The sequence below is a fragment of the Tigriopus californicus genome, chromosome 3 (genome assembly GCF_007210705.1).
Source record: "Tigriopus californicus strain San Diego chromosome 3, Tcal_SD_v2.1, whole genome shotgun sequence".
Classification (NCBI taxonomy): Eukaryota; Metazoa; Arthropoda; class Copepoda; order Harpacticoida; family Harpacticidae; genus Tigriopus; species Tigriopus californicus.
The window spans coordinates 626,517-649,394 of NC_081442.1; the positions used below are offsets into that span (position 1 = coordinate 626,517).

At 44.6% G+C, this 22,878-nt stretch overlaps 5 protein-coding genes and 1 long non-coding RNA gene across 11 annotated transcripts in view; 4 read left to right on the plus strand and 2 right to left on the minus strand.

Annotated features, from left to right (window-relative positions):
* LOC131878329 (transmembrane protein 41B-like) overlaps positions 1-4,080 on the minus strand; it is an 8,272-nt gene extending 4,192 nt beyond the window's left edge. Inside the window, exons 1-7 of one of the 3 annotated variants that reach the window (XM_059224274.1) lie at positions 3,359-4,080; positions 2,672-2,768; positions 2,479-2,595; positions 2,256-2,416; positions 2,070-2,193; positions 1,566-1,681; positions 1,073-1,295 (exon numbers count right to left, since the gene is read on the minus strand). In XM_059224274.1, coding sequence (XP_059080257.1) covers positions 1,073-1,295; positions 1,566-1,681; positions 2,070-2,193; positions 2,256-2,416; positions 2,479-2,595; positions 2,672-2,768; positions 3,359-3,612 — 1,092 coding nt within the window. In that variant the 5' untranslated portion in view covers positions 3,613-4,080. The remainder of the gene's footprint in view (positions 1-1,072; positions 1,296-1,565; positions 1,682-2,069; positions 2,194-2,255; positions 2,417-2,478; positions 2,596-2,671; positions 2,769-3,358) is intronic. The other 2 variants (XM_059224275.1, XM_059224276.1) reach the window with 2 other exon arrangements.
* Positions 4,081-6,006: 1,926 nt separating this feature from the next.
* On the plus strand, positions 6,007-9,516 carry LOC131878320 (ER degradation-enhancing alpha-mannosidase-like protein 2). Of its 3 annotated transcripts, none has more exons than XM_059224261.1 (3): positions 6,007-6,185; positions 6,345-6,580; positions 7,225-9,516. In XM_059224261.1, the coding sequence occupies exons 2-3, from the start codon at positions 6,453-6,455 to the stop codon at positions 9,401-9,403; spliced, it is 2,307 nt and encodes a 768-aa protein (XP_059080244.1). In that variant the 5' UTR covers positions 6,007-6,185; positions 6,345-6,452; the 3' UTR covers positions 9,404-9,516. The 3 variants fall into 3 exon arrangements, with proteins under 3 accessions (XP_059080244.1, XP_059080246.1, XP_059080245.1); XM_059224263.1 differs by having other exon boundaries at positions 6,379-6,580; XM_059224262.1 differs by having other exon boundaries at positions 6,007-6,580.
* Positions 9,517-9,557: 41 nt separating this feature from the next.
* LOC131878324 (uncharacterized) lies at positions 9,558-13,025 on the minus strand. 2 transcript variants are annotated; one of them, XM_059224269.1, is made up of 4 exons: positions 12,811-13,025; positions 11,458-12,096; positions 10,825-11,015; positions 9,558-10,761 (listed from the first exon to the last, which is right to left on the minus strand). In XM_059224269.1, the coding sequence occupies exons 2-4, from the start codon at positions 11,978-11,980 to the stop codon at positions 9,568-9,570; spliced, it is 1,908 nt and encodes a 635-aa protein (XP_059080252.1). In that variant the 5' UTR covers positions 11,981-12,096; positions 12,811-13,025; the 3' UTR covers positions 9,558-9,567. The 2 variants fall into 2 exon arrangements, with proteins under 2 accessions (XP_059080252.1, XP_059080251.1); XM_059224268.1 differs by having other exon boundaries at positions 11,458-12,100.
* A 1,396-nt stretch (positions 13,026-14,421) lies between these two features.
* On the plus strand, positions 14,422-16,032 carry LOC131878333 (phospholipid scramblase 1-like). Its single transcript, XM_059224280.1, is given in 4 exon segments — positions 14,422-14,593; positions 14,653-15,039; positions 15,532-15,687; positions 15,767-16,032. Coding segments are annotated over 4 exon segments (912 nt in total). The 5' UTR covers positions 14,422-14,446; the 3' UTR covers positions 15,989-16,032.
* Positions 16,033-21,342: 5,310 nt separating this feature from the next.
* Positions 21,343-22,377, plus strand: LOC131878343 (uncharacterized). Its single transcript, XR_009373007.1, has 3 exons — positions 21,343-21,905; positions 22,072-22,187; positions 22,247-22,377. It is a non-coding gene; the product is annotated as an uncharacterized LOC131878343 (long non-coding RNA).
* A 159-nt stretch (positions 22,378-22,536) lies between these two features.
* The window catches only part of LOC131878342 (longitudinals lacking protein-like), a 1,757-nt gene continuing 1,415 nt past the window's right edge, over positions 22,537-22,878 (plus strand). The window contains exon 1 of the mRNA XM_059224293.1: positions 22,537-22,740. The gene's annotated coding sequence lies outside the window, so the exon portion shown is untranslated. The remainder of the gene's footprint in view (positions 22,741-22,878) is intronic.

A 22,878-nucleotide genomic window follows, 5' to 3' on the forward strand; every position in this document is an offset into this window, starting at 1 on the left:
ATTGAGCCAAGACATTTGTGCGGTGACAGAATTGTACCAAAAAATGACATGCTTTGAGTTTTGCAAGGCAACTTCACTCGATTTTTGAAAATCCAATAAATGAATTCAAGGGGATCACAAAAAATCACGATAATCTGGCTACAAGGGCGCTTTTTTATGATGCTTATGCGTTCAGAGAAGCTATTCTCCCTCTATTCTCCGGATTAGCTCGCCTGAGGACTTTCATGTCTGAATCTGTACATGAATCCAAGAAAAAAAATCTATCAATTCATAAAATGCATCAATGGCAAAGGTCTAATACCTAAACAAGTGGAAACATATGTTTGCTTAACCATTCCTTGATCGCACTGAATGGAATTGAATGCTAAATTTCATCAAACCGGTCCTTTGAACGGTAGATGGTGGTAGCTTCGGAAATTGGTGACGTCAACGAGAAACGTCTAATGTGTCACGGTGTGAGTTGATTGCATGTTTGTGTGTTTCCTCTCTACAAAATACCCAAAATCAGGGTGCCGGACTACATGTTCCCTTGAATTTCCTTTACTTCACATGGCTCATAAAAAATTGATTAGTCCCAATGCCCTCATGCCTATAAGCAATTGTGAAACATTTGGTCATTCAGCTAACGAAAAAATTCAATGAAAGACGGCAAAAAGAATGAAATGGTGATGCCATGGGTTCGAATTCTTGCAATTTTTTGAACACATGAGAATTCACTCAGAAAATAGTCGTATTTGCTTGAGGATGGCTCGACAACTTTTTAACACCAGTTCGTGATTAATGATTCATTCATTGATGCTCATATATCAGCTTTACCAAACAATATTTCAAACCCAAGTGAGTCACGAAGATCATAAAATGTTGCAACTTTCGGAAGGAAAAGAAAGTAAATAATCCTCCAACTTAGTTCTAACTTTTCAAGCATGAATTAAGATTGGCATGCAAGCACTAACACCTATAACAAATGAAGCAGAAGCATACAGATAAGTATAAGCGTAAAAGCAAAAGAACCAAGCCCCATAGGTAATACTAGCTGAATTGAAACGAGATTGATTCAAGGCTAAGTAAGCACCTGACAAAACTGGGAGTTATCTTCACTTTCTGGACAAGGCGGAATCGAAAGACTTATTGTTGGCTGTGATACTTGTGAAGAAGGAAAGGCTAAAGGAGAAGATGGCGTCGATTCGGGAGTGCCATGAGCATGTGGGTGTGACCCCCAACAACAGGACGAGCGCGTCATTGTGAGCTTCTGACAATGGGCATAGCCCATCACGAAGAATGCCCGTATCTTTTTCCTATAGATATACAAGGGCATTTCAAGTTACTCGTTCCCCACCATCAAAAGACGTCTCTCGATTTCAGGAGAGATGGACAGAAAGCCACCAGGCGGCAAATTTATACTCCTCAAGGACTCGAGGAGAATCGAGACCTAGTGGATCGGAAAGCTAAAGGCTGAAACTGCCACTTGCCACCTGGTGACAGACATCCGGAGGATTCGACAACCGTACTAGTTGCATTGATTCAATAGACTTCATACCCGCTCCGAAGATGAGTAAGTGACTTACCTATCCCTGAAGATGACGGGGACGATGCTCAAGAGAGCGAACACGACCAACAAGGCCACTGACTGGAATGTCAAGGCCTCAGCTGTGGAAGTCATTTGCTGAAGGGTCGTTCCGGCCTTTTGTAGGAGTATAATAAAATAGCTACTTAACAATATCAAGACTAGGCACGAACTTCTAGAAATATGGACTGTCAACGAACTTCCCGCCAAATCGGCCTGTTCTTGGTCATAGCGATTCTGTGCCACCTTTCGAAATAAAGTAATATAATAAGGAATGTAGATCTTTTCAATTGAAGGCAGGTCATTTCTATACCAATTACTTGTAAAGCGGTTCGTTGCAAAGTTACGTTGTCAAGAGCTTGCGTGGTTGACCAAGAGTAGGCCGAAAATTCAAACTCTATGTATTGTTTACAACTAGTTGAGGAGATATTAGAATTTTTTGCTTTCGTTCGCAATTCACATCTCTAGAAGTCTATGGACTTGGCGATGGTGTCATATGATATACCTGAATGGCCACGAAAGAAGGCGGTGCCACACCCACGAATGTTCCGAACCAAAATGGACCCAAAGGAACGTCGATCACCGGAGAGACAATATTGATGAACCAATTTGGCAGGAAGGGAGTGATTCTAGAAAAAAAGACAACTTTTTCAGCTATTTCGTTACACTCTAACGATCAATGATCTCTTACCTGAGAAAGATGATGTAACTTAGAAGATTGCTCTGGTGATGCTGGACTTTTTCGGACCATGAAGCTGCACGCTCCGGTAAATAGGTCTTGACTAGTCGTCGACCCACCAAATAACTCAATAAATAACAAAATGAGGCGCCCGTCGCCGAGCAGAAACATATCTACGGAACCCAAAGAGCAAAATGATATAAAGAAGCACAATTCCAACAAAAATCATGCTTACCACTAGTAAAGCCACAGGGAAAGGGAACAGAAAGCCCGACACAATCGATAGAAAAATCGAGCCGGGAATGGCAAAGGTTTGCAGGAACAAATACGTCACCAATACACCTCCTAACACCTAAATATATATGTGTGGGAATAAGATTATAGACTAAACCGTCAGAGACATCAAAACCATTGGACTGGCTTCTGACCTGAAAGAAATATCGGTCCTTGTAATGAGATAGGACCAAGCCCAACTTCTTGGCATCTTCAATGTCTTTAGGGAATTTGACGTGTTCGGCCTCATCCCTGCAAGAAAAGCAAAAAGAACCTATTGTACAATTTAAGTACGAGACTCTTGCCCGGTTCGTTTATGACTGGTGTTGTTAATGATGTAAAATTGTCCAAGAGCTTCTTCTTGAGCTATGTTCTTTGGCCAAAATTAGTCTCTAAACAGAGAGCTGCTGGGGATTTAACTGAGTTTTTCTGTACTGAAATAAACAATCTCTTTTCCGGGTTTACTTCGGCTGTGCGTTTATCTGGACAAGAGCGTGCTGGACCGACATTTTTTTCCCTAATATCAAATGTTGAGTGAAATGACCTTAGATGCATGGCACTTGAAAGGCCGAATTCTTACACGCTTGTACAAATACCTTAATGTTGCGACATGGGGCATAAAAAAGATTATAAAACTTGCATCAAAAAAACCATGAAAAAGAAATTAGTTTCGCCTTTTTAAAAGAATGAGGAAAGTTAACATTATTTTCCGTCCATCGCTCAAATCACGGAAGGCGTCCGGGATGATTGGAACCCCACCCCATCCCCGCCCCATCCCCACTACACAGGCAGGGTTACTAGTTAGTTGGACACGGGGGCAGAACCTAGAAATTCAGGCTTACGGGTCTAAATCCGGAAAGGAGAGGTAGACCAAGGCCAGGGCCGCCGTGGCCACCACGAAGATCAGTCCGATGAGTAACAAAGCCGTGCGGGTCTTCAACTCGGTAGGTGGATTAGGCGGACTACGGGCACTGTTGCTCAGGATGGGCGCCGTGGACGACGCTGTACTCTTAGGACTGGCGCTGGGCGACAAGGCAGCTGAGCCCGAGCCCCCCGGGCCGGGTGTAGTCAACGGGTTGGCAACTGAACTGGCCATCGAGCCGGGCCCCAATCTATCGGCCAATGGATGAATGGATGGGTGAATGGATGCCCACAAGGCGATGACGATGATGATGATGATGTTGATGATGATGAGGGTGAGTCCATCCAAGAGCGGCCAGAAAGAAATACGAAATGGATCGATATCGTTCTGCCTTGAGAGGAACTGCGCCAGACGCACGACTCTCCTCCCTTAGGTCCAACTAGGTCCAACTCATGTCCAAATCCACGTCGGAGAAAGGCTCAGCCACTCACTTCACTCAGTTCACTTAGTTCTCGAGAGTCAGGCGGAAAAACTGCGCGCTCCTGCTCGCTCGCTCAGCACCGTGGCAATCGATGCGCGCACACGCCCACCGATGAAGGCGCGGTATTTTGTGAAAAGGAAAGACAACATCCACGATGATGAAAATTCAAGCCATTCCAGCCATTCAAGCTGCTTTGGCCAGCCCAGATGATGAGAGCATGAAAATTAGGGGACTCAAATCGGAGCTCTCCCGAATATCCCAAAAGTCAAAACTAATCAAGGGTGGACCCAATAACGCCCAGCGCTGGATTAAGAGTTCTGTTAGTATGATTCAATGCTGTCACTCGGCTCATATATGGGCGCCATATGCCAATACTGCTTATTTCCAAAAGCCGACCACTTGAGCTAATTGATTAATTCAGCTTATGCCTGATGTGGGTGGGCTGTAATGTGATGTGGGTTTAAATTGGCCTGGCACAAATTGTTCAAATTCAATGTTATATCCGGCGGATGGGGAGGCTTTTGCTTTGCATTTAGTGATAAAGAATCATGATTGAACTCTTGACAGAATGGCCAATGTGACAGAGCTCGGGCGTCAGATCAGACATAATAAACCACTGAAAATTATGGACGTATATCGATGACCCAGACTAGTCATCAGGGCTGCACCATTAGTCTTGTCATATTATCGGTCCGTCCTGTCCATAGCTTGCTTGAAGCTCAAGAAAACGCAATTTTCAACATATGCCTGACAGCCCTGATATCATAGAAAACCAAATAACTAGAATGCTCAAGCTCCACGGGAGCTGTACTGGATGAGCAATTGAGCATGATTTCAGGTCAGCTGATGCTGGGTGGTAAGTGACAATCAAACTTCGTGAAATCTCCCTTAATTTTAGTCATTCCCATGAATCGTTCGTTAGTCTTGTATTCTTTTAATTTCTTGTGATTCTTACAAATATGCATGTAGAAAGAGCGGTAGGGTAATAAAACATGCTTTTTGGGCATAACACAGGTGACATGTTCAAAAGATTGGGACATTAGCAGAGCAAATCACATATTCTATTAATTGCTCTTGTTTAGCAACGCATCTCGAAAGTGTAGCAAAATGTATCCGAAATTGCAACGCAATGATGAGGCATTCAGAATTGCGTTTCAATCTCCCAACAATTTGCTTCAATGTGGGCCATGTGATTACACATTTACGTAATTGAGATAATTTTGACACCTCTTGAGGTCAGCCTGAACCCAGGCTAGTTCCTTGGGTTTCAGTTAAGTGTTTCCATCACATGGATGAAAATTGCAATGGAAGCCCCATCATCGCCCTAAAACGCTTCCGTGTTAAAATTGTGGTTGGACAGCTTTCTCTAACCCGTTTTTTTGAAGGGTGCTAGAGGAGAGCAATTGCTCGGCAAGGGGTCGAATTAGGAGTTTCAGCGCAGAATTTGCACGCACAGTCAACAATTCAGATTTGTACCATAGTTGCCCTAGGGAATTTTGACTATGAACGGAACTTTTTGACACCCAGCGACAGCTAAAACGAAAACATGCAATTGCAGCGCCTGTGATTGATCTATTTATGGAGTTATCTATGCCTGACATCTTGACCAACAAATTGGACCAAAGTTTCTACAGACAGCCTAAACGCAAGCCAAGCTTGAGCCTAAACCTATGCTAAGGGAACCCAGGAGACATGTTCAAAGTTATGTAGTAAACACTACATAAAATTTGGATTTTTGGCCTGCTCTGGGTCAGCTACATAAGCTTTGGACAACCTAACTTTGAAACAATCGACTTTGCATGTAAATGGTATCAAATGGTTCTACCGTTAATTGAAGAGATCTACGTTTCTTATTCCATTACTTTAATTCGAAAAGTGTCTCAGAGTGGATATGACCCAGAGCAGGCCGACTTGCCGGGAAGCTCGTTCGCAGTCCATATTTCTAGAAGTCCGTGGACCAGTCTTGGTCGAGGTACGTGCATAATTTTCAGTGGTCTATGGATCAGATGACGTCTCTGTCTGGACCAGAACGCTCTAGCTCTGCAGGTTGGATGTGGAATCTGGCTTCTATCTAGCGGTCCAATCTGTGACTGAGCCTTGGACTGAGTTAAAAGTCGGCCATGGATCAGCCACCCTGATGGAGTTTCCTCAGCCTGAACAACAACAAGTCGGACTGAGAAATCGGAGAAATCCCATCAAAAAGCCAAACATCACGCACGCACTCCACCCGATCCGTTGGTAATCTCCGTCTATCCAGAGACCACTGGGAATTTGGTCTATCCACCCACAGTGCTACTAGACCGTCCCCCCCAAGTATCATCCTTAGGTAGCTAACCTTTTGCTTGTCAGCTGCCACTGTTTTCGAGGCCCTTGTTGTAACCGAGCTGCCCTAGGCTTGCGCCGCGCTCTAGGCGCCCCCAGGTCCTGGCAACCAAAAGGTTAGGTCAGGTTAGGTTAGTTTATCTTTATTTGTCCAAACTTCCAGAAAAACAGCAGAAGCAAAAGGCCAGCTACGTAAGGACTATACGTGATGGGCTCAAAACGTGGATGACGTGAAGTGGTGGGCGCTCGAGCGATCGATCTTGGCTCCCTCATGATGCGGGCCGATGCGGGTTGGTGGCTCATCCTGCCCTGGGTTTTGTGCCTGGGAATAGGGCTGGCGGGTGTTCAAGCTCGCGGTAATGTCCGCACTTACACGCCTCAGGATTTGGAGCGTTTGAGGTGAGCCCACCCGATGATTTGCTTTCATTCTTTCATTTCTCGTTCACATCAGTCCGATTGACAGCAGCTCATATTTCGGTAATTTCGGCCGAAACCCTTCAAAACATGCTCTCCGTGATATATGATAGGGGGAAATAAGCCTGGGAGTCTAAGTAAGTAAAAATTGATCTGGCTTCATCAGAGAGGTCAATGAAAACGTCCATAAAAACGAGATGGAAATAAAGGCTGAGAGTCCACATAGCCTGCGTGCAAGAGCGTCCAATTTAAAGCGTCAATTTAAGCATGGGGTCCGTGCTTTGCATTAGTGTTCCAATGCTCCGATAGGTGCCCAAAGCTGCTTTCACTACTTCTCTTGCCATTTGTCTACCAAAGCAACGCCAAAATAAAGGCCGCTAGGAGACTCGATAAAAGGAAGGAGAAACGAGCTCATGCTTAGGGTCGTTTCAATTACATCCGTTTGAGATGTAATGGAAAGGCCGTTCCTTTTTCCAGAAACCAAATAATTGTCGTGACTGCCTGGCTTGAAGTTTCCATGGAGTCGTAGTTAATCGGCAATAGTTTTCCGCTCATCGTTAACATGAAACTCTTCCCTCGCACTGCTTACCGCAATTATTAATACCAATTTGACCCTGGCTTCGTTTCAGGGAAGACGTTCGAAGCATGTTTCAGCACGCCTACCAGAGCTATCTCGACCACGCCTACCCCTACGATGAGCTTCGTCCGCTCTCGTGCGACGGTGTTGACACCTGGGGTAGTTATTCGCTCACCCTCATTGACGCCCTTGACACCTTGGCTGTTATGGGCAACTACTCCGAATTTCGACGGGTCTACGCCCTCGTAGCCCAACGCCCCAACTTCGATGCTGACATTAACGTGTCCGTCTTCGAGACCAACATTCGGATTGTGGGCGGTCTCGTGGCCGCTCATCTCATGGCCCAACGGGCCGGCGCGCCCTTAGAACCGGGCTGGCCTTGCGCCGGTCCGCTGCTCCGCTTAGCCGAAGATGTGGGTCGCCGTCTCTTGCCCGCCTTCAACACGGAGACGGGTATGCCTTACGGGACGGTCAATCTGCGCCACGGTGTGCCTTCGGGTGAAACCCCCATTACGTGCACGGCGGGCGTAAGCACGTTTATTGTGGAATTCGGTGCGCTCAGTCATTTGACGGGCCAGCCCATTTTCGAAGCCACGGCTATGCGCGCGTTACGGGCTCTGTTTTACCATCGATCCCCTTTGGGCTTGATGGGGAATCATATTGACGTGCAAACGGGTAAATGGACCGCTACCGACTCGGGCATTGGTGCGGGTGTGGACTCCTACTACGAGTACTTAGTTAAAGGCGCGCAACTCCTCCAACGACCAGAGCTAATGCACATGTTTAAGGTCGGACAAGAGGCCATTGATCAGCATATGCGTCACGACGATTGGCATTTTTGGGTGGGCATGAAGCAGGGTGCCGTTACAATGCCGGTCTTTCAGAGTCTCGAGGCGTTTTGGCCCGGTACCTTGAGCCTGATTGGTGAAAACATGAAGGGTCTCAAAAGTCTGCACAACTACCATCAGATCTGGAAGCAATACGGATTCATGCCCGAGTTCTATAACGTGCCACAAGGGCAAGCTTCCAGCAAACGGGAGGGATACCCGTTGCGACCAGAGCACATTGAAAGTATCATGTATTTGTATCGAGCCACCAAAGATCCGTTTCTTCTTCAAGCCGGCGAAGATATCCTGCGCTCCATTGAACATTCGGCACGCACGGAATGCGGGTATGCCACCGTCAAGGACGTTAGGGACCACACCCTGGAAGACCGTATGGAATCCTTCTTCCTGGCCGAGACCACCAAATACCTCTATCTATTGTTCGATACCAACAATTGGATCCACAACCCGGGAAACACGGCCCAAATCCACGAGACGCCCCACGGAAAATGCGTTCTCAATGCTGGCGGGTACATTTTCAACACAGAAGCCCATCCTATTGATCCGGCAGCTCTGAAATGTTGCTCCTCGCATTCGGATCGGGAGATCAAGGACTTCATGAAGGAGCACCTTTTGGATGTATTGGAACCGGAGAGCTTGCTCAAGTTCCAAGGCGATCTCGTGCCCGCTCGCATTCAACAAATTCAGGCCGCTCGAGACCACGAAATGGAGCAAAGACGTCAAAGAAAACAGGAATACTTGAAACGGATTGAGGACCAACGCTTGAAGGAGCGTTTGGCCATCAAGCGAAAACGTGAATTGGACGAATTGAGGAAAGCCAAAACTGTCGAGTATCAGAGCGAAAAAGGGGACAATGCCGAGATCCCCCTTGGTCAAGGGACGGTGGAGGTGGTTCAGATTGCGGATTTGAATGTCACTGCCGGGAAGGAAAGTCCAGGGCAAGAGGTATTAGAAGTGCCCTATGAGGAAGAAGCGAATGATAACGAGATCGAAGGTAAAGTGGTTCGAGTGAACGAGATGTTTGAGAAAGAGGACTCGCCCGAGTTTCAAACGCACACCCCGCAGATCACACCGGTGAAAGAGGAGACCACCATCCAGGGTGTGCTGATCAAACGACAGAGTAAGGACGAGGCCATTGAAGAGCTCCAACCCCAGGTGACCACCAAAGGCAAGAACTTTGTCAACACATTGACAGATGTGCTTAAGAAGTTGTTACCCACCCATGGGGAGGATTTTGATCTGGACGAGTTTACTCGGAGCGTGATGGACCAGAAAAGTTACGTGCTCAATCAGAACTGGTACCAGGACCATTTCGTGATGGCTTGTCCAGCTCAGAGTTTCTTGGAACGCTTCAGCTTGCAAGGAGAGTTCTTCGAAGACTATTGAATTGCTTGTCGCAATCACTGTGATACGATACGTGTACCATCATCATTGTTAATGTTATGACTATTATTTTCAATATTAGATTTAATTGTTATGTCTATAAAAATGAATCTTGATTCGTTAGGATGCACCAGGAATTTAGAACAAGCCATGGAGCTCATTCTTGTTCATTGGAGTTTCCCCATGAACCATTTGAGTCTATCTGGAGACGAGACCACTCTCGGGATCTTGAATTGAGTCACACCGCCCGTCTCCTCCTTCATGACTATCTCCAACTGGCGAAAGGTGCCTTCCTTCAAGATCTTGACCTCAATGGGTCCGATGCTGCCTTTGGTCTTGAACGACTTGTACACACCATGGTTCTCGGCGAACCAATCCTCCAGGCACTTACTGAGAACCTCGGGTTTGGGACTGTGATTATCGCACGGCTTGCACTCCACAAAGATCACGTAATGCGGGGCCTGACTTGAACCTTCGACATCTTTCATCAACGGAGACTCCACGCACGTGTACTCGTGAAGGGCCGGATGATCCTCGATCTTGTTGAACAATTTCCGGATGGCCTGATCCATGAATGGTTCGGTCACTTTTTCGCCCCGAAGATTGAGAATTTGCGAGACGCGATAACAGAATTCGACTTTGGGAATCTCGTTCATATAACCATGAACTTTGACCACGTCTCCGAGACGATATCGATACAAACCGGAGTTATTCGTGATCACCACTTCGTATTCTTGGCCGCTTTTGAGTTCGTGAAGAAGAAGTGTTGTGGGTTGTTCCATGTGACTTTGGTCCACGGGAATGAATTCAAAGAATTGGGCTCGAGGCATCAGGGTGTAGTTGGGGACATCATCTCGATAGGGGTTTGTATTGGGCGTGGTGTTCACACCCAAGAGCCCTTCAGTGGCGCCATAAATCGGCGAGTAGATACATCCAAATTGAACGAAGCTCTGACGCAGTTTCGCCCGATAAGGTTCCATGGAACCGGATGTTGTGGTCACAATGGTGTGAAGACGCGGCCAGATCTGAATCACGATATCGCTGAATCCGTATCGGGATTTCTTGTCCAGGAACTCGGCACGATCCGGGTCGGGTACAAGGTTCGATTCCAATTGAGATCGGATATCCGGGTCGATTTCGGCCGGGAAGGGCGGTGTGAGCGTTCCATTCCGGATGTCTTCCACGAGATGCTTCCAATGAGTGGACATGAAATTCAAGGCTCCCATCAAGAGATTGGCAAAGTTCGCCTCGATCATCCCCAAATCCGGATCACGAAGGCCAAAGAGCAAGTGAACGTACATTAAATTCGCCTCGTTTCGGATGCCGTACGCTTCATGAGGAGTCACGTACAGATAGCTCAGCTGTAATAGAAGTATGATTGTGAAGTCTCAATTCATATGGAGACCCCTTTCAAACTGGCGAACCTTTTGGGAATCTTCGGGATTGGAAGAATTGGGTCCAATCCGTAATCCCTGGGGCGTGGCTCGCTTCTTGGCGGGAAACATGAACTTCATACTCTTCTGATGGTTGATTTTAAGCATAGGCAGGTCTGCTTGGGTAATGTGGAAAGGCATATCCAACATTTGATAGACACTATAAAACATGGTGGCAATACCTAAAATAAATCAAAAAAAAAATAAAGCAATGACGTGAAGAAGAAAGATCCTTTCCATACTAGCTCTTTCATTTCTTACGACAGTGTTCACTTAATTTGGACCCAAAAAAACGATGCATCTTTTACACGAATAACCAACCGGAAATGATCAAGACCAGTGTTACTTTTAAAACCTGACAACCAAGAGGAATGCGCTGGCTTAATCTTTACGACATATGGGCAAAAAATGTACACGTAGATGCTTAGCTGTACCAATTCAAGTTATTTCGATGGTCTCCATACTCAATATGTCGCCCTAAGTGGCACCAAAGATTTGATAGAGCAATTCGTGCCGGTGGGTTTTCTGCTTGGAAACAATGCTCACGCAAATCTTGTCTAATCTCAACTTGGCATGACTAGAAGCTTTGGATTACAAAACTGTCATGGTTGGGCTCGGACTTACCTCGGAAAAAGAAGGTGGTGGGTATTTTGGAATTGGTGGGGATGAGCGAACACTGGCCACTCGTGCCTGATGTGATGGCCAACATATAAGCCGGATCGGCCGTCATGATGGCCCGTTCGTCGTGCTCCACGATGCGATCGATATAGGTTTGATAGTGCGAGATACGGGTGAGCGGATGACGCAAGCGGAACGGCTCCACCCGCTCCAACAGGTCCTCGAAATGATGATCGCGGCCATAAGGCGTGTGCTGATTGTCCCGGAGCACGCCCAAGAGGAATTCGGATTGAGCGGCTCGCACGTTCAACGAGTCTCGGTAAAGGTCCCGGTAACTGATGTAGCCCAAGACCGCCATCAACTTGTTGCTGACATAGTGGTGGACCAAGGACCGCCACGTGTGATAACGGGACTTTTCAATGGTGACCAGTTCGTAGAGGGCGTAGCTACACGCCCCGCTCAGGAGTAAACCGGACGTACCCACCCACAGTTGCCATGGAGTGGGCCGATGAAGGCCGGGCCAACGCATGATTCGGAACGTGGGGTGGGGGTGGGGCAACAATGGTCACATGCACAACACCCAACCCGGACTTAGCACTGAGGGTCGACGCGATGCTTCGTGGCCGGCCACCTCGATCCATCCATCTATCTATCAGAGAAGAGTCAGGCATCAGGCCGGCTCAAGCGACCGACCTTAGGTCAAGCTAGCTCCTAACGATGGACGGACGCACAGACAGACAGATAGACATGAAACCGGTTACCGCTCGGCTACAATGCTTGGGCGCTTCGACCAGATTTCAGCCCAGCCAAGCCATGGCCAAGCTCACCCGTCTTGAAACGAGTTGGCCAATCCACGCCATGACTGGTACCAGCGGTACCAGCGGTACCAGGGCTGGGCTCAACCTTCAGATGAGCTGGCCCCAATCTCGACGAAATGACATTTTGGGGCTATTTGGATGGAGCATCTCAGCTCACCTATGGCCCACCGGCCAAACCGACCAAGATCACTCGGAACTTGGCCCAAGTTCCGAGTACTGTCCAAGTCTGGCGTCAACTAGACAGAGTCTTCCATCGGTTTGCCATCAATTGGAGCCCCAAAACCCCAAAAGCGGATGATACTCCCATCAAAGCCAAGATAGGCAGCCCATTCATTCATTCATTGCCTTTTGAGGGGGTCAGCACGTCCTTCGTGTAACGAGGAGTGCCAGCCCAACTCAAGGGCGGGCCTAGCTAGTATCTTCCCCGCCCTCTCTCACCCGTTCATCGATCCAGAGCATGAACTGAATTCTGGGCCAGGAAAGATATCCGATACTAGATGGCAGGCTTCAAATCATGTTCACCGTAACCCGGACCACCTACCTGTAGTTGTTTCGTCGTACACACCAATCGCTTTCCAATTGGGCCGTCTTAATGTCCGTAGTCAATCAGGGCTCAGGGCCTGTCCTTCATTTTTTGGCCGGCATCGATGATGATAGTTGTCATTGTTTTGTTGTCGATCGATCTGAACGCAATAAAAGTTTTTCAAACACTAAACCTCGCTTACCAATGGACAAGCTGGAACTAGAGGGCCCTCTAGCTGGAACGAGCAAGACAGTAAACAAGGTGATGGCAATTTGAATTTTTCCCAAAGGCTAGTTTTTTAAAGCTCGTACCTTGGAGTTAGGGGCTTGGACGTTAACCGGTTTTGAAACTACACTGGCCAAAGAGGTGAGCAAAATGCTCATTCTGCATAAGGTCCAAACCTTAACTCAGAGGTACGAGCGTTTAAGAAACTCGCCTCAGGACATCTTGGATGGGAGGGTGAAAATTATAACAACCCTCCAAAACTAAGATTGGGGAAAGTAAGTCCATGGATTCGATTGTTGTACCAGCGTAGATGACGTTGTTGATAGGAAAATTTCGACATTCCTGAGATCGGTTGAGTGATGATGCGACGGAGTAGTTCTTATACTCTCTCTCCATTTTGTTCAACTCGTCAATAAGGCATGGGTTGATACGGAGTAAAACTGGTGCGAGTCCGAATGCACTTGAGTCTTTTACTCGATTTTGGGAGAATTCGTCACCGTCAAAAAATGATTCATTTTATCCTGGAATTTCGCAAGACGAGTCTTTTTGCTTGACCTGACTCTAACAAAAGATTCGAGTCCTTTACCGGACTCGGCGAGTCCGGCAAAATGTCAAAAAATCAGAGGACTCGCTCCAGCACTAAAACGGTCAAAAATCAAACACGAAATCAGACACACAACTTCTTCCCAATGACATGGCTAGGTTTTGACAATCGTATGCGCAATCATTAGTTCAAAAAACTGTGGCATACAATTTTCAGTTTGAGCTAACCATTCTTTAAAAAAAAAATCATTTCTACTTTTGAGATCTTGGTCATTTCAAGTTTTTTTTCCCACTTTTTGTCGAACCTTGATATACATAATGTTCAACTTCAGATAAGGTTTGATGGAGTGTTCAGAGTGAAAATATATGTTGCCAAATTCCGTCGGTCAAAATTATCGAAGCAAATTATTATTTGGTTGAAATTCAATCCAACTAAACCATACATGGCTGTACGGTGTCTTCTCTTTTTCCGAACATTCCAAGATCAGTTCCTGTGTAACTTTTTGTGCTTCATGTGCTAGAGTGTAAGAAACCACTAAGACACAACTCGTGATTCGTCTTTGGTTTGTCTGTTGTTAAAATTATGAATCATAAATAGTTCTCCTCTCAACGCTATTTTTAGATTGGGTCTTTTCAGAGCAAAGAGAAGCCATGAAAAGAACGTGGATGATAACATTCACCATCGATTGAAGTACCTCACGCATTTGAGACAGAGCAATGAAACGTCATAGCCTTAGATGATCGCCCTCAGTCCCCACATACTTCGTAATCTGCACGCCAAGCGTCATTGGCGGCTCTCTGATAAGGTTGAATGTGATAACACTGAACAGACCATACTTTATAGATTTCCCTTCATTCCAGTCAGCGGGTCAAATCGCAATTGACCATGTCGCAGCCTCCCCCTTATTCTAGTTATGATACCCAGGAATATCCTGCACAACAATATCCTCCCCAAAACACTGGGCATGTCTATCACCAGCCTCCTCCTCCTGCCCCTCATCCGGGATATCCTCATCAAGGATACCCTCAACAGGTAGAAACTGCTATCCTAGGGTACCCTATTGTGCCCACGAGTCACCCTCTCTATTTTAGGGCCAATATCCTGACCAAGGTCATCCTATGGTTATTCAAACCCAACCGCAAATGGGTATGCCAGGATCCCCACCAGGGGCTAGTGACGTTTTGCCTGGACTCCAATATTTGGCCCAATTGAACCAAGTGCTGGTGAAGCAGAAAGTAGAAATCTTTGAAGCTTTCACGGGATTTGAGACCTCGAACAAGTACAAAGTTCTCAATGCGATGGGGCAACCGGTGTTTTCCGCCCAGGAGGACACGGATTGATGCACACGGAATTGCTGTGGACCCATCAGACCATTCGACATGAAAATCACGGACAATTATGGCACAGAAGTCATACACTTGGATCGTCCCTTCAGATGTCAATCATGTTGTTTTCCGTGTTGTCTTCAAGAATTGGAGGCAAGTTGACGAAATTTGGGAAACTTTTGAAGGTGTACAATGAAATCTTGTTATAAGAACTTGGACTAGGTGAACATACCTGATATAAGCGGCACCGTTTTAATTGAAACCGATTTTCCTTCGTAAACTGCTTCGGTTTTGTGAACCCATCCAAGATTTAGAATCAGGATTTGGTAACCTTTTGGGGGGGAAATGTACTGGATTTTTTTCTACAGATCTGTGCTTTTCTCCTCAAACAATCGAAACAAAATGAGACGTTCAATTTCCCTTAGAGGTGTAATCAAGAAAACTCCTTGAAAAAGCAGACATTTTAAAGAATTGTTAAAACATAAGCAATGGTTTTTAAGCAAAACAGCAAATCATCAGTCATCATAATCCAGTAGAAAAAGCAGAGCTCGGTTGTGGGAACAATCTGGTTATTAGATCCACACTACATGGCACCACAAATCTTAAAAGGATACGGGGAGGTAAAGTCGGTACCTTTATGAATAGGTTTCATCACCTCCTGGAAATTCAATTGGATCCGTGGTGCAAAATTGGAGCATTTTCTATCCCAGCTTTACCATCAAAGATGCCAACGGTCAGTCAATGTTCAAGATCAGTGGACCCTTTTGCACATGGAGTTGTTGCAACGACGTCGAATTTGAAGTAAGACTTAAATCGTTGGTAAAATTTTCATTTTTGAGGTAGCTTTTCCGTTTGAGCTGATAACGTTCCCTGTATGCAGATTTTCGACATGAAAGGCCAAGAAGTGGGCAAGATTAGCAAGCAATGGTCTGGCATTGGGAGAGAGGCTTTTACGGACGCTGACAATTTTGGAGTTTCGTTTCCAATGGAATTGGATGTTAAAGCCAAAGCCGTGATTCTTGGAGCTGTCTTCTTGATCGACTTTATGTTTTTCGAAAACTCAAATAATCAGCAAAACGATGGCATTGGAATGATGAGCTGATATGTTTTTTATATGAAAGTACAATAAACTATTGTTAAACTAAATTTCCTGTAGCGTCCTCTTTACGATTCCATCATCATTTTGCTTCGTGATTGGTGGGGTAATTTTTTTAGTTTTTGGTTGCATTCGCCAATACCGGCTTATTGTGATTTAAAAAAAATGGGCGTGGCGTTAGTCGATTCTCAAGAAATGGAACGGATTATAGTTACAACTACTTTGGCCAAAAAGAGTAATTGTTACATAATCGTTACTCGCCAAAAAATGTCATGGCGTTACACGCAGGGCATTAGTAACGAAATTACAGTAATTCGTTCCTTTTTTCGAAAAAGGAAGTGTAATTGCATTACAATTCAAAATTGTGTAATTGTAACGACCTAAGCTCTAAAAGAATTACTCGTTCCTTTTTCAGCTTCCAGAATGGAGTGAAATTTTTCGTTTGTCAGCTGAGACAGCTGAGAAACCTTAAGGCTCAACAGAAATTGCCTTTTTTGCTATTTCCATCTAGCATATTACGATCAAAGAAAGGGAGAGTGCTGTTAAGATTTCCCAATAGCTTTAAGTCTTCGCAGTTGTCGCGAGATAAACGAATTCGTTTAGTGAGTCAAATTTCCTAACCACAAGTCAGGCAACTTTCTCGACTTGACTTTGATAAACTCCCCAAACGTTGTCATATGTATTCGTGAAAGAGATGACTGAAGTTTGGGAGATCATAAATGCATCGAAGTTCATCTCAATTTACAAAGGGTTAAATAGCAATAGACACACTGAAAAGAATAAATTGGCACACGCTTACGGACACACGAAAAATGAAAAGGAGCACACCAAAACTTGAAAGTGGCACACCAAGACTATACAGTGGCGCATGTAACGATGCATTCCTCTCAAAAGGAGGCAGAGGGCCAATAGGGCAATTTGGTTGGAGACAAGGTTGCGGTTGTTACTCCGGAAAAAACAACGCCAATGGAAAAAGTTCAAAGAAACTAACGACGATCGCGATGGAATCTCCTATGAAACATTAAATCGTCATGTCAAAAGAAAATTCACAGAGGCCAAAAAGAATTTTGCAGAAATCCTTAGTAGAACCCGGAATCAGTATTCTTTTTATGGATATTTTAGAGATATGAGGACAGGAAAGCAACGCTTTGGAATTTTACAAGATCTTAATGTTTCTATCAAGCCATATCAACAATATCGATGCGGCACGAGTTTTAGCAGAGAAATTCTCATGTGTTTTCTCCCGCCCAGGTTCCAATGCTTGATGATCCGTCTTCTGTTGCAAATTGAACTTCGTATACATAAGCAATGACAAAGTTCCACAGAAACTTAATGCCCTTAATCAGCCATCGTGTTTTGGGCTTAACGGGATAGAAAATCATATCTCTTTTTTTGGTTTGGTTTGGTTTTTCACGGGCTTTTCTAACCGCTACAGGGAATGTAATCCCCAGTACTATTCAAATAAAAGGTTATAATTCGTCTATTTATTACCTTTCAATCTTTATATGATATTTGGTCTACCAACAAATTTGAGTTGGCAGACCGAGCTAGTCCTTGAATATAGGGTTGATCTGGAATGCTATCTAAAAATTGGTCCAAGTCTGACTTGAAAGATGCTGCCGGATCAACGAGGCCTAGGTACGTATTCCCTACGAATATTAGAGGGAAGCAAATTAAACAATGAAGGAGCCCGAGAAAGAAAAGATGTGGACTTCATTGTTCGAACTAGCCTGGATTCTCGAAGACTTGAAGGTGCTCTCAAAACGCACATTAAGCCTCTACGGTCATTAGAAATGACCCGAAATCCTGGCTGGGGACAAAGCTCATGGATACTTTTGAAAACGTACAATATCAGGTACCTTTCGTACCTTCTCTGAACACTGTACAGTCCCATTTTTTTGTCTCTCCCAATACAAGAGCTCTCTCATTCCTGTGATGTTCCTAGTGAAACATCTTTGGACTTGCTCGACCTTTTGCAAGCCTGATGAACTCATTGGAGCCCAAATGGGTGAAGCATATTCAAGATGTGGCTGGACAATCAACGATACAGAGTTAGCATCGTGATGCTATCTCTGGACTTAAACGTGCGATATATCCAACCACACATTTGAAAAGCTTACCCACCTTCAACTGGATATGCTCATCGAACTTTTCATTATTTTGGAGGACTAACCTAGATCTTTCATAGATGAGACATGCTCTATATCTTTATCTCCATTATCTACGAGTCGAGTATTTAAAGGAGTTGACCCAAATGTCATTGAGCGGAATTTCATTCCGTTCAGGGCCACATTACTCTCAGTTACCCAAGAGAAGATTCGATCTAAGTCCTTTGCAAGGCTACTGGAATCTTGGCCATTCCTACCAGAACCTAACTTTGTATCGTCAGCATAAGAAGAGAGACTGGCATAATACTAAGCTTTTGAAGCGGGGCAACGAATATTATAAAAAGGAGGGGCCCTAAGATCGAACCCTGGGGAACACCTGACTTGACATCATGTATGTCACTAAGGGATCCCTCAACCTTAACCAATTGCTTCCTACCAGAAATGAAACTTTTCAACCAATTGAGAACCTTGCCTTGAATCCCAATGTCATGAAGTCTATTCAACAAAAGGCCATGATCTACTACGTCAAAGGCCTTGACAAAATCAAGATAGACAACATCAACTGATTCATGGCTCTCTAGTTTGTCATCAGAAACTGAGATCTCACACCAGCAGGACCAGGAGAACTTGAAAGCCTCAAGTCCCTGGTGGCCTCCAAAGCATCTTAATCTGTGACTTCAAGATCATCTAAACGCTCAACTTAACTGACCTTGTCAATCTCAACAGACTCATCTTCAGAGTAATGAGCTGTTGCTTCTGAACTCAGCGGGGTTGAAAACACAGTGGAGAACTGATCTCCAAGCATGTTAGCCATAGTCTCTACATTGCTAATGGCTTCCCCATCAACCTCAAAAGGCCCAACAGGGTGTTTCATTTTTCTCTTAGAGTTCGCATAAGAGAAAAAGCCTTCGGATTCGACCTGACCTCCTGATCCACCTTACTCTCAGTTTGTAATTGGTCATATTCGATGGAGGCCTTAATATTACCCTGAACTACGTTCACCTATTTTTGACTACCCTCAATTACTGGATTCGAAGTGCTCTTCAGCCTTTTTGCCAGTGTGCAACTCTTTTTGAACAAAGTCTTCCTATATTTTGGAATTTTTGTCCGTGTACCACCTTTCGGAACACATTCAGAGATTGCTAGACTGGAGCAAACTTCCTTAAAAACTGAAACTAATTTATCAATGGCTGCATCTATGAACGATTCCTGTTTCAGCATTGAAATCAGGTCTAGTTCTTCTAATCCTTCTATAATCAACGGCCAATGTTCATCTTTGATCTTGAAGAAAGGCAGTTAAATATGCCGTGGCTCTTTCCATAACAGATTGTGAACGAGCTTCCAGCCAAATCGGCCTGCTCTTGGTCGTACCTACTCGAAATAAAGTGATATAATAAGAAAGGTAGATCTCTCCAATTACAAGCAGGTCACTTTATATTATTTACTTGTAAAGTGGTTTGTTTCGGGCGGAAAATTCGAATTTTAGTTGGTGTATATTTTATAATTCATTTCTAGCTCAAATGTGGCCAAGTTCATCTATTCAACAAGATTTTGTGGTCGTATGAAGTGCTAATTTGGAATTAAATGAACGATTTAGGAGACAAGAAATTTTTGCTTTTGTTTGCAGTCGACATCTCTAGAAGTTCGTGGTATAATCCAACATTTGCCGCATAACCCAGTCATTGGCGCTCAAAGACTCGAAAGTTCAAAGGGTTTCTGGCCGCTTCTTCCCAATCGCATTCGTATGAACGCCATGCTCTCAGACTGTGCAGAAATTTGGCTGGAAAGAGCATTGGATATCGGTTCTTCTTTCTTCCCGTCCATTATTTTTGGGCCACTCACTTTTGATGTGATCCACTTGGATTGCCATCGGAGCGACGGTCGAATTAATTGTCTTGCCTGCCTTTCAGAACAAAAATCAATGCACAAGTGTGTGCATGATGAGCCATGCAGTTTGTTGGATGGGACTTCATTGTAGTCGCTTGCTTAGAGATTCCCAGTGAATTCAAAGAGCGGGTGACGGCCCAAACAACCTTGTTGGTGTTGCCTAACTACGGGATTGACTGTCGTCCTAGTTTCAGTTTTCATCAAGGGTCGATTCCATAGGTTTCGATATACCAATCTAGCAAATTAATGTCTAAGCATCACGGCATGTTCCTCGTGACATGAAGATTTCCGTCCTCATGTGTGTCTCATTCACTCTTTGAACGAGTTTGGCGCATGAAAAACTTCATTTTAATAGTAATAGAACAGTTGATAACGCTGAAATATCTAGAAAACGAAGGGAAATGTCCGTTTTTGGCGATCCTATGCTCTTCTGGAGAATCAATGTCTTAGCATCAGGGTAGAACATCAGGGTATGTTCGATATCACCTGAAATTATCCATCCTCTCGTGTCTCTTTCGCTCAAAGAATGAGTTTGGCATCAAGTGAATTTCTTTAAAAAGCTGGATAACTTTGTAGATGAAAAAAATCCTTTTAATAGGTGTACAACTATTTTGATAACGCTGAAATGCTTGGAACCGAGGAGAAATGTCCGTTCTGATAATAAAATCATAATCTGCCCACTCAAAACCAAATCATAAGAAACAGCTGACGTTGAGGTCAAGTCTGGTCGCCGGAGGTCAATTCTTGCCGTATAGTTCATGTCTTGCTTAGCCAACGAATTAGTGCGTGATTTGGTCGCGCCCAAATTTAGACATGATTCCAAGACTGCAAAAGTGGGGTCGTGGACTAATCATCGTGTCAATGATGTTAAACGTGATTCAAAGAACCGCCTCAGGTGGCAGGATTACCTCGACTACGTATAAAGCAAGCTTGTAATGACAGGCAAGTGTGACTGAGAAGTAACTGAAGCCTAATATCTTACCCTTACAGCACAAAGTTTCTTAAAAATGCATTTGATCTAGATCTGGTACATCAGTAAATGAGTTGCTTTGGCCTCTTAAATTCGGTGCATGTGGCACTAACTATAGGAATGTCAAGTAAAGAAATTCAAGGAAAAATGTGGTCCGGCACCCTGATTTTGGGCATTTGTGGAGAGAGAACTAAGACAAACATCACAGTCAACTCGCACATTTCCCCATTGAATTTTCAATAATCGAGTGATGTTGAGCGAGTTATGTTAAAAAATCTTACTGAATGAGTATGCTTTGTGTTAATCAGTGAACGCACTATCAAATTGGCTCAATACCTCAATGCTAATTGCCTAGACAAGATGTAAAGTGAAAAATGTCAAAATCCAACGCATGCACAGTGCGGTTTGGCTGGGTATGTTGTCTTTGATTTTACTCCATGGAATAACGTCAGTTATCCATGAACGCGTTTACTTGACTAGCCCTATAAAACTAGTTATTCATCAGATCACAGTGCATCACATCAAACGTCTCCACAAGCCATGTATGGCCTCTTAAGCTGAAGGATCCTTGCATAAATGCGCTTTATCTGGTTCTGATTAAATTTGAATGGTCTTTTGGACAAGGCGGTGGTGCATTCGTTTTTCGGAACTCATATACAATGAGTTTTTCAGAGATTTATGCTTCAGGGAATGAGATTTCTGATCAAACTCTGACTTCTTTACGTTTGTGTGCACGCGCCTGCGCGAACCAGAGGGCGCTTTTTCCTAATGAATTTCTAGTGCAAGTTGCTTTCTGGGTAAGGGCTGACAGTTTTTTTATATGCTTCTAAGCCAGAATTGGTCCCATCAAGCCAGGCAAACTTTAAAATTTCCATCATACCTCACGCATAAACATTCGGTGTGGACTTTCACAATAACAAGCACTCCAAAAATGGGTTCCGCACAGACACACGTCGAAGTGAGTTGAACATTTAGGTACTTTCAGAAAACTGGAATTCAAATTTCAAGACTAAGACCAAAAAAGCAACAACTTGCTTTGCCATCTTATCTAAGCCCTGTAGTTCAATTTCTATGGAAGAGTGAGTTTATGTACATATCTCAGAATACTACTTTGAACATTCCAGGTTCATAAAATCTGGCCTCTGGGATAACAGAATGGCTATCACGTTTACGTCAGAGGCGACAGGGTGACGGATAGAAGGCGACGACTTGAATGTCAGACCCTATAATCGTGGGATGAGTAAGTAGAATGGTAGTGATTTCAATAAAGAATGCATCTCTCAATATGTGCAGTTTCAGCAATTAGATTTATGAGTCCATCCAAGGCAGCACGGATAAACCATATGGGAAATTCCTACTACTCTCGGTGTCTTTATTAACTTTCATTACAATGTTGAATGAAACGTATTTTTTTCTCACCAAAATAAACTGCGTGCTCTTTTTCTTTTTCAAGAACCCTCCCTATTCCCTCTCATCTAACCTACGTGGAAAGAGGGACAAAATGAAGCCCACCCCCAATTTATTTATTCCGACTGGTCACCTTACGTCACGGCCCATAGCCGGCCGGAAATTCAGGCTGAATTGGCGGGTGCTCAAGCTGAGCCCCAAAGCCCTGGGCTCGGAGCAGCCCAAGTCAAAGCCGCCAACAACGGCCAATGCAAGCTTGGCAACAGAGAACAAGCAGAACCGATACTAAACGAAAGACTTCATAAACCGAATTGGTGCCCAATTCAGAGTGCGTTGTCCCACCACCCCGGATCTCCCCCTTTCGACGGCCTTCGTTCACGTCTCAGGTAAATATCCGAGTGGCCGATCCCAAACATGCACCACGGCCAATGAGCCATATTCGACTTTAAAACCGCTTGATCGTAGGCCCTTAGGGTTGAATGAAATGAAATTTTCGACCCGAATCAAACCAAAGTCTCCATACC

Bases quoted from the DNA above. Each gene is read 5' to 3' on its own strand.
- LOC131878320 (XM_059224262.1), top strand. From the start codon at position 6,453: ATGATGCGGGCCGATGCGGGTTGGTGGCTCATCCTGCCCTGGGTTTTG. The intron at 6,581-7,224 runs GTGAGCCCACCC...GCTTCGTTTCAG, and splicing joins CAGGATTTGGAGCGTTTGAG to GGAAGACGTTCGAAGCATGT.
- LOC131878324 (XM_059224269.1), bottom strand. From the start codon at position 11,980: ATGCGTTGGCCCGGCCTTCATCGGCCCACTCCATGGCAACTGTGGGTG. The intron at 11,016-11,457 runs GTAAGTCCGAGC...GATTTATTTTAG, and splicing joins CACCACCTTCTTTTTCCGAG to GTATTGCCACCATGTTTTAT. The intron at 10,762-10,824 runs GTTCGCCAGTTT...CTTCTATTACAG, and splicing joins ATCCCGAAGATTCCCAAAAG to CTGAGCTATCTGTACGTGAC.